Raw genomic sequence first — 10,217 nt, forward strand, 5'->3', positions numbered from 1 at the left:
GGAGCCCACCTGGCCAGGAAGGGATGGTTGTGAGCAAATACTTAACACGCTCTCATCTTAGCTCCCCAGCTCCTGGACAGCTGGCTGCGGCTATGACATGAGATGTCTCCCTTCGGGGTGGTGGGGGCAATGGAGGGCAGGCAGGGAAGGACAAATTGACCTGGGTCTGAACTCGGTGTCAGCCTAGGGGGCTCCATGAGCAGGTGACTGAGGTAAGAATTGGCTTGTCACTTCTAAGTGAGACAGTTACTGGGGTCACAGATGACTGTTCAAGATTGGATTAAGAAGTCTCAAAAAGTAAGAAACAATTGATCCTTAGAAAGCACGTGTGTTATAGAAAAGGGGGTGAGTTCCACTTCCGGGAGAGTTCTCTCTAATCTGAACACAACTCACATGGTTTTTGCTCACCTCAAGAGGGAAAGGGGGAACGGTTGGACAAACTGCAAAACACAGAACTCATCCTTAGATTCAGGCAAAGTTAGAAAGCCCAGGACGGCCCCTGGAGTCAAATGTCCACAGAGTCCTTCATGTGTCGGCGGAATAAATTATGAAGACAGCAGTTGGGGGCGATGCCATTGCTACTTTTGAGGATGAGGAGTTGCCCGCAGCGTGTTCTCCTGCTGCTGTTTTTCAGTGTGTCACGATTCAGAATCACCTGCAAATGGGTGCTCTTTCTTTGTTCTTCTTTGTCTCTGCTCACCCTCAGGTTCCCCTTTCTTGTACCAAAGTTCATACATCTGTCGTGGAACACCAGTCTGGAGGTGGGAATGGCCCCACCTCCCCTCAGGGGTCGGAGTGGTTCCTCAGGCAAGTGGGGGAGAGACGCAGCTAGAGGACCCGTGGAATCCTCCAGATCTCCAAGTTTAGTGAGTAGGTCTTGCCTATTCTGAGCTTGGCAGGAACTTCCAGACACGGGCAGGAAAGCCGGCAGAGCCTCTGCCTTTACCCCAGATTCCCGGTCTCCTGAGGTGGAGAGAAGCCGGCTGCAGGACAGCTCAAGGCTGAAGCACCAGTTAGCCACAGAGCTTTCTCTTTAGGACGGATGACATTTTCAACCACAGGCTCCACCAGGGCGCTGGACAGAAGCAAGAGGGAGACACAGAGGGAAATGGAGCAAGCCTCGGCTCATTCCAGGCTCCAGGACACAGGAATGTCTGAGTGGGAAGTAGCTGACGGGGGCTCAGTGGTCCCAGTTCTGGAAGAAGCCTTCCTGTGGCCCAGCGCCCAGGGAAGGGGAGGGGGTCTGACATCTTCTTCAGGCCTGACAGGTTTCCTGGTTTCCAAGAGGCAGGTCGATGCAGCTTCTGGAAAATTCTTGGGCCTCCTGGGAAATTTCAGAGGGCAGCAATACATCCTGTCGTGGGAGAAAGTTAGCCTTCAGTTTCTACCTGAGCCCTGATTCTGGTATCTAGGCTTCCTTCACTCTAAGCCAGCCCATGGCATCTTCTGGAAGCCAGGGAGGGCTGCCCTCAGCTCCAGTTCACTGTCTATAATCTTAAGGGTCACCCTGTTGTGTGTCACACAAACAGCTGCTCTGGGGGAGGCCGGCGCTGAGACGGGTGGGCGGGTCACACGGGAGTCGTCCTCCGGTTCAGCATGCTAACGTGGAAACCCTCTTTTAGGTCCTGTGGGAAGAAGTCGTGCATCTGGAGGAAGCCAGCATCCTGGTCCGGGGTGTAACTGGCAGCTGTGGTTACTTTGAGGGGCTCCCTGGACAGCGTGTACATGGACAGCTCACCCATGGGAATGGCCCCGGTGATCTTCAGGCCCACGGGAGACGCATCCCTGGAAGGCGAGGCCTCGGTGGACCGTGAGCTGGACCTGGACCGCCGTCGCCGGTACCTGTAGCTCGGCATCCTGGCGTATGGTGAGGAGGAGGAGGGCTTAAGGAATTCCCGCTTGGTTTTAAACCTCAACTCTTTATTTTTCTCAATGTAAATGTTTACAGCCAGGACACCCACGGTCTCCGCCACAATAAACGACAGGGCTCCAAAGTAAAAAGACCAGCCGTAGTTGTAATGGTTCTTCTTGTCTTCGTCGCGCTTGTCACTGGGGTCTCCTGTGTTGCTGGAGATGTAGACGATGATGCCAATGATATTACTGAGGCCTGAAAGGGAAGCGGGCAGGAGAGACCAGAGGTCAGACTCACAGCAGTAATGACAGGGCAGAGAACAGGCCCCCGAAGGTGGGATGGTGGCCAGTCTTCTCCATGATATTTATTATGGTAATTTATTTTTTTGAGAAAGAAACTATGTAGCCCAGGCTTGTCCTGAACTTAAGTAACCAAGGAAGACCTTGAACTTCAAATTAATTCTTCACCTCCCAAGTGCTGGCATTACAGGCATGCACCACGATACCTGGCTTGGTAACTAATTTTTCTTCTTTTCACACTCTTTTCTCCCCTCCCTCCTTCCTTTTCTCCTTCCTCTCTTTCCTTTTGATTGGGTCTCATGTAACCCAGGCTGGCTCAGACCTCCCTTAAGTAGCCGAGGCTGGCTTTGAATTCCTCATCCCCATTAAAAAAAATTATTTTCTGTGTATGTGCATTGGTGTTTTGCACACACCACGTGTCTGCCTGCAAAGGCCAGAAGAGGGCATCAGATCCTCCGGAAGAGGAGTTAGAGATGCCTGTGAGCCACCACGCGTGTGCTGGGCACCGTACTCCACTCCTCGGCAAGTACAGCCAGTGCTCTTAACCACAGAGCTGTCTTCCTCAGTCAGAACTCCTGATTCTTTTGCCTCCACTTCCCAGCTGGGATCAGAGCTGTGCACCACCATAGCCATCTTGGCAGCTAAGTCCCGTGAGAGGTAAGTTCTACACTTCTCAGCTGCACCTGAAATCTGGGATGACCATGTCCCTCAGGGTAACACAGCCTTTACCTACAGCCCACCTACTCCCCAATCCATCTCTAACTAGCCTGCAACAGCCAACAGAATCCTATGCTAAGTAAACGGATGTTATTCTGTCCTTCCTATTCTAGTCCTTCACCCTGGCTTTACATGGCAAACTTCCTTGGGACTTGGCATCCCAGGAGTCTCCATGTTCTTTCCCGACGATCCAACTCAGCCAGCTCCCAACCCTCTTATAGGTTTGGAAAGCAGCCAAGCCCAGTACCTTGGTTGAACTTTGCATACCCACCTTTCCGAGATGAGGTGAAATTCACATACTATCCAATTAACCTTTCTGAAGGACACGGTCCAGGGGCATTTAGTGTACTTACAATGTGTGCAACCCTTCACAATGGGTGAACCCCTGTTTGTAAGACCGTCATCTCCTCCAAAGGAAACCCCATTAAGCAGTCGCTCCCCATCCCTTGCCTCAGTCTTACACATCTGTCCTCTTAAAGTTAACCATGCCCTGACTTCAGACTGCCCTTCTACCGGGATGCACACTCCTGGCAGTGAAGACCACATGCTCAGGTACACTACCATGGCTGCATCTCCGGTCCCATAGGGGTAGCCCGACTTACCTGCAGCCACAAAGAGGATGCCTGCACTGAGGACAATATTGTTCTTGCGGCTGTAGATCCTCCCAGCGCCGATGCAGAGCCCTCCAAGCAGGAGCAGGATGGTGCTGAGGATGGGAAAGACACTGGAGGCTCGCACGATGCCTAGGCCAGGATAGGAACAAAACAGAGAGGGCCGTGAGTCCAGCCATCCTCTCTGCCATGGCCACGGGTGTTTCTCCCAGTGGTCCTGCTGCTGGACCTAGGCAAATGATGGCTCTAGGTTGGCCGTTGACTCTTCCAGAAGCCACGAGACCAGCAGTCACACCTGGGCCTCTTTCTCATATTGCTTTCAGATGAGAGGGACTGGAGTTTCCCTCACTGGCACTGGAGAGGCCACAGTAACAGTCACTAATGTTCTAGATGGCAGGGACATTCACGCGACAGCTCACAGCCCACCGAGTTCTCTCCTGAACGTACCATAGCTGCATTAGAAGGCTGGGAAGTAACGTGCCCAAGAGCCAGCTTGGATCAACAGTCAGCGGAACAGGCTTTAGCACACTGAATGGGACTGGGTGTCTGTCCTGCTGTGTGACATGCTGTGTGTCCTTAGATAAATTCCTCTACTCTTCAAAAACTCACTTTCCCTACTCGTGAAACATTGTTTTAGTAACTCAGTGTCTCCTCATCTCTAAGGGGGCACATTCCAAATACCAAATCGGAGAAGGACGCTGTGTTTCCTATACAACATACCCATGGTAAAATCAACATGTTTACATTTTCATTTATTATTATTGTGCATGCATGCATGTGTCACCGCCCATGTGTGGAGGTCAGAGGGCAACTCTGGGGACTCAGTTCTCTCCTTCTGTCTTTATGTGGGGTTTTGCGTTTGAACTCAGAGGTCACCAGGCTTGCACACATAGCAAACACCTCTACCTGGAGCCACCTTGCCAGCCCACCATGATAAAATTTAATTGGCAAATCAAACATAGAAAGTGACTGGTGGGAGCTAATGATAAAACAGAGCCACTGCAACACTACGCTGTAATAAAAGTGACTTGAGGAACCTATGGGCTCTTTATTTCTGGCATTTTCCGTTTCATAAGTTTGAATTGCTGCTGACTAAAATTCCACAAAGCAAAACCACGAATAAGGACCGAAATCTCACAGATTTAGACCGTGAATTAGCGGGGGCCACTGTGCTGTGGTTGGTTTTGTCTCTGTGAGGCGACCAGCACAGGGCTGGCTGCTGCACGCACTTCCTAAGTGACTGGTTCTGTTCAGCAAATCACCGCTGTGTCTACAGATGAAGATGTACAACTTCACAACTCGCGTGAGTCACGGAAGAGACAGCAGGATGCGGTGAGACGTGGTCTACCACGTGGGTCAACAGAACCATGTCTGAATCCTTGTTCTACCCTTGACCAGCACGGTGGGGGTGGGGGCAGGGTCAGGGAACTTCCATGACCACCTGGGTTCACTTTTTCATAACTTGGCCACAGTGGTGATACCACGCTGGAAGGGCTGACTGTGCCCTCACCTAGTGAATGCGGCTTCCTGTGGGAAAAGGTATTACATATGTGTTAAGATGAGACCGTCCTGAATGGACCAAGTTGTCCTTGAGTCCAGGGATAAGCATCTTTCTAAGACAGTGGGGAAGGCTTTGAGGATGAAGTCAGAGGATGGTGACAAGGTCAAGAAATTCCAATGCTCCCAAACTGCAGAAGTGTCAGGGAAAGAGTCTCACTCCCTGAGCATGTAGAGGGGCAGGGGCCTGGCAGTGTGTCCCCTTTTTGACTTCCAGTTGTCACCCAGGAGTCAGTCTCTGGAAGTCAATCAGCCGCATGGTTCATGACGGTTTGCTACAGCCCTTTCGGAAGTGAATGCCCACCGGAGCACAGGGCAGGCTTCCGGTCTCCACCCTGAGCATCTGGGTGGATGGCAAGGGGGTCAGAGGAAGAGGACAAAGACATGGGGGATGCTCAGAGCTCGGCCTTCTCTGTGTCCTCCCAGCTCTAGAGAAATTCAGTTGTGTGGGCCTTGGTGGCACCAGCGGAGGACCGTGAGTCAGGAAGTGCGGGTGGGTGCCCCTCCTGAGCCAGCTGACTGGCTTGGGGCCTCGCAGCCTCTGAAGGCGGTGTTTGTCTCCTTTCTGTGTGACACAGTGTGAGCCCTTGTTCCACAGAGAAGGGATTGTGTGGGGGCATTAAATGAGACTCCTCTCGCCAGCGCTTCCTCCCCCACTCCTCTTAGCTTTCCTGCACTTGCAGGCTCTGGGAGGCGGCTTTGGGTGTGCTTCGGAAACATGCCTCTGAGCTGAGACTGAGACGGCCAGACTCAGGTCAAGACCCTGCCCTACCTTCTGAAGACCAGTCAGATGGTCCAGAGAAAAGGGGACTCCAGTTCCTTCAAAGACACTGGAGGCCTGTGCCTCAGAGCCCTCCATCCAGGTGAGTCCTGCAACCACCTATCCCTTGCCACAAGACTCGGATACTTGAGTGTCTTGTCGAAGATGTGTCTGAGGGATGAAAGGCTAGAGCCAGCCACACCACGTGACCACATCAAGCTACATGGATGATATATATCTGTCTGGAGGATGGACGGGGATGATGTTTGTCTGTCTGGAGGATGGGCAGGATGGACACTATCTTATAACTTACTCTAGGTGTCATTGTGGACTCACAGCTGTCTCGACACCTGTGCTGAGGCTTGGCACAGACATCCCCCCATCTAGCTGGGAATCCTGAACCTAGGAGGGAGGTGCCAGGTCTCGGGCAAGACAGGCAGGGACTGGACCGTGGGGACAAGACACACCCGAGGAAGATACTACGTAGGGTAAGAGGTGGTGACTCCCCCATGCTATGAGTGTGCAATGCTCAGAGGTCCCCAGAAACCCAGCGACAAAAATGCAACTCAAAATGCATGCTTCTCTGGGAGGCTTAGGAACTTGAGGGCCAGGGTTGACTTGATTCTTGAATTTTCTAAGGTAGAGTGAGAGCCGTCTAGCCTCTGGGCCTACTGGGCTGCTGCTGTCTCCGGGGCCTTCCCATGCCACAGAACCTTCCGGGCTCTCCAAACTACTGTGCTCTGCCACCAGACCAGCACCTGGAGGGCGGAGCTATTTCCATGCCAACTGCACCCACTTGCTCGGGATGGTGACAGGCACGTGATAGAGTCACACTTTCTGTCAAATGAATGAAGAAATAAGTGAGATCACCATACGAGCCCCCAGAGACCACTCTCCCGGGCTTCTCCACAGTTTGGAGATAACAGCCTGGACAGAAACCAGAAGGTTGAACACTGAGAATCAGGGCAGCCTGGGAGCCACAGGCCCCGTGGCTACAGAGACTACGACCTTCACAGGTCTCAGAGTTGCGTATGCAGCTGGCTCCAGGTTGCCCTGTGTTCTGGGGGAATGTGGAAATCAGTTTTCAGGGCCAAGTGTCCCTAGCTCCACAGCCACTGAACGGGCACACACTAGCTTATTAAAAACTCACCTCTGCCCCCAAACTCTCCAATAGCCAAAGCCTGCAGGCCCAGGGGCCATCTGTCATCTTTCCCTGGGTACCTCTGGGCTTGTTACATACCAGCAGGTTTCCTTGGGGATCTGATACATTTGAGAACACGTCCTTTGTAGGAGAGACAACTGTCACACTGATACTATCCCTCTGAGGCACTCCCAGTCCTCTGGGTACCCAGGGGACACTGCTGGCAGGAGGACCTGTAGCATCAGGGCCAAAGCTTTGGTCACATGGCTTGTGTGACTCAAGACCCTAACTCTGTCCCTCTCTGTCCCATCCTGGACCCCAGGAGGCTGACTGTGTGGACCAAACCACGAGGCTTCCAACTCTGGCTTTTGGAGGACAGTGCCACTGATCGGAATTATTCCCAAGGCTTCTCTCTGGCCAAACTGCAAAACAAAGAAGCTGCCACATTCTTCCCTAAAGGTCACAGCTCTTGCCACTCAAGCCCATCCTTCCAGCTCCCTTTCACGTGCTCTGCCTTGCAGAACTGGAAGGATGTCACTCACCCATAATTCATGCAACTAGCAAGCCTTGTGTTGCATACCGTGCAACCTCCACGATGATCCATGGCCACTCTAAGGGGATCCCACCTACCTGGTCGAGTGGGAGCCCCTAATATGCAATATCAGAGAGCAGGAGGGCAACAGAGGAGAAGATATGGGAGGTGGGTATTATTTCAGGTTCTGGGCCTGGCTGGAGCAGCCTGGCACGGCCTTGGCTCCATGGGAACGGCACACTGTTCTATTTCATCAGATGACTCATAATCCAAATCCTTTCTTGTAGGGGAAAAAATACCCATAATCAGGTGCACAGTGAACTGTGCTCTCTCTGAGGACACACTGGTATCGATTCTCCATGTGTGAGGCTGGGCCCCGAGCCCCAGGGGAGCTGCGAGAAGCAGCTCTTTGTGTCTTTTGGCTGATGGGGAAGGAGGAGGGACACAAATTCTAGCATCCACTTCTAGCCCCTCTGGCTGTGGCTTCCTGCCCCCCCCCTCTCTCTGTGTGTGTGTGTGTGTATGTGTGTGTGTGTGTGTGTGTGTGTGTTTAGAGGCCCAAGGATGAACTCTGGGCAGACTGCAGGAGCAGGGGCAGTTTATCCTCTGGAGTCCAGCACGGGCTGTGGATAGCACCTGGGAGGCAGCACTCAGCCACGGGACCAGATGGGAGCAAGGCTTAAGGGCAGCCCATAGGCAGAGTCATTGGCTGTATTAGTCAGGGTCGAAGGGACTCAGGGACACCTGTCAGGGGGTTCCCTGCCATCTCCATCACCAACTCTGGGGTACCCTGCCACCTCCATCACCAACTCTAGATACCCTGCCACCTCCATCACCAACTCTGGGGTACCCTGCAACCTCCATCACCAACTCTGGGGTACCCTGCCACCTCCATCACCAACTCTGGGATACCCTGCCACCTCCATCACCAACTCTGGGATTCCTGGCACCCCAGGAAGCTGTCTTGGCTGGTGAGTTCATCCCTACATAGTGTGCTTCTGATGTTCCACCCCTCAGGAAGCTGTGGTCTGGGCAGAACTTTGTCAAGACTGGGACTCCTAAGGCTCAGGGTGGCCTCAGATTCACTACACAGCAGAAGAGGACCTTGGTCTCCTGATCCTCCTGCCTCTACCTCTTGAGTGCTGGTATTATTGGTGTGAACAATCACACTGGGCGCAGAGAGCTTGTATCTTCTCTTTCCCTCCCTCCCCCTCTCTCCCTCTCTCTCAATTTTAACTTTATTTTATGTTCATTGGTGTGAGGGTGTCAGATGCCCTGAAACCGTAGTTACAGACAGGTGTGAGCTGCCTGGGGATCTGGGAATGGAATCTGGGCTCTCTGGAAGAGCAGACAGCGCTCTTAACCACCGAGCCATCTCTCTAGCCCCATTTTAAAAAAACAAAACTGGAGACAGGGGCTCATTTAACCCAGCCTGGCCCCAAACTTACTACACAGCAGAGGATGCCCTCAAATTCCTGATCCTCCACACTTCCCAACTACTGAGATTACAGCACGTGCCACCAAGCTGGGTTTTAACGGTGCTGGGGATGGAGCCCAGAGCTCTGTATGGGCTAGGCAAGCACTCTGCCAACTGAGATACATCCCCAGGAAGTTCTTGTCTTTAACTTCAGTTGCTCCACCAGTGGTCCCTTGAAGCTGCACCCAACTGCTTGGGCTTCACTGTGTCTGGGGCCTTGACCAACTGTACCCACCCACACTCAGGGCATCCACACATCAGGGCACCGCTAAGCTCAACCCCACCCTCTGAGCTCAGGACTTCCCCAGGGTAAAGAACTGGGGCGGAGTCCCACAGGGCTCACCTCTCTAGCCCCTCCCTTCCTCTCCCCTCCTGATACAAAGCTGCTGGGGTACTTGGCACTCACGGAGGAGGTACTCTGAGCTGTCATGGTCGTAATCGTTGTCCTCTGGGAAGTGGTTGATCCGGAAGCAGTGTCCTTTATAGATGCCTGGAAGAAACAAGGGCAGACACAGGCCGTGAGTGTCCTGTGGGTTCGCACACCATTCATTCCAGACATGGAAGCTTTGGGTGGGTCACAGGGGCAGAGGGAAGAGAAGTCGGATCTGGAGTCCCCACTGCTGAGTGCCCTGTGGGGACACAGATACACACTGAGATGAACCGCAATCACAACCGTATCACTTATGCTTAAGACTAGACATCATCAAGAAGGAAACGACACGCCACTAGTCAGTGTCCAGACAAAAAGGCTCCAATCAGCAGGTGAGATCCCCAGAACTAAGGGGATTCTAGAACTGCAGCTTGAAAAATGACCAGGAATTTATTTCTGACGAATGGGCAGAGGGCCTTTCAGGCACAGCAAGACTCATAAAGGCAAAGGTCGCCTGGTTCTTATTAAGTATGGTACGAATTCCTTATACCAATGCAAGGATGGTATCGAGACTCCACCCCCTCGATCTGATTGATGGTAGAGAGCCAAGAAACTTCCAGAAGGGCTAAAAGGCTGGAAGAGCAGGATTCCTGATTTGTTCAGTAACTGTGGGAGGATGGGACGGTTCTCCCTTCCAGAATCTTCCATCCATTTTCTCCTAATCCTCTGCTGTCCTGTAGTGGGGGAATGCCCACCACTAAACACACCGGCAGAGAGGGAGTCACATGGCCGGGGGTGGGGGTGGGGGTGGGGGTGGGGGTGGGGGTGGGTGGGTGGGGCGGGGGTGCGCGGAGTCATGTCACTTCGTGCCTGCCTGCCAACTCCTCTGCCTAGTCAGACG

General features: G+C 52.9%; 1 protein-coding gene across 1 annotated transcript in view; it reads right to left on the bottom strand.

Moving 5' to 3' along the window:
- Positions 1–10,217, bottom strand: part of Cacng4 (calcium voltage-gated channel auxiliary subunit gamma 4) — a 59,617-nt gene continuing 49,400 nt past the window's right edge. The window contains exons 2-4 of the mRNA XM_050164323.1: positions 9,353–9,436; positions 3,471–3,611; positions 1–2,107 (exon numbers count right to left, since the gene is read on the bottom strand). Of these exons, the coding sequence (XP_050020280.1) occupies positions 1,569–2,107; positions 3,471–3,611; positions 9,353–9,436 (764 nt within the window). The 3' untranslated portion in view covers positions 1–1,568. The remainder of the gene's footprint in view (positions 2,108–3,470; positions 3,612–9,352; positions 9,437–10,217) is intronic.

The sequence above is a fragment of the Alexandromys fortis genome, unplaced genomic scaffold (assembly GCF_014885135.2).
Source record: "Alexandromys fortis isolate MF-2015 unplaced genomic scaffold, M_Fortis_MF-2015_v1.1 scaffold_156, whole genome shotgun sequence".
Classification (NCBI taxonomy): Eukaryota; Metazoa; Chordata; class Mammalia; order Rodentia; family Cricetidae; genus Alexandromys; species Alexandromys fortis.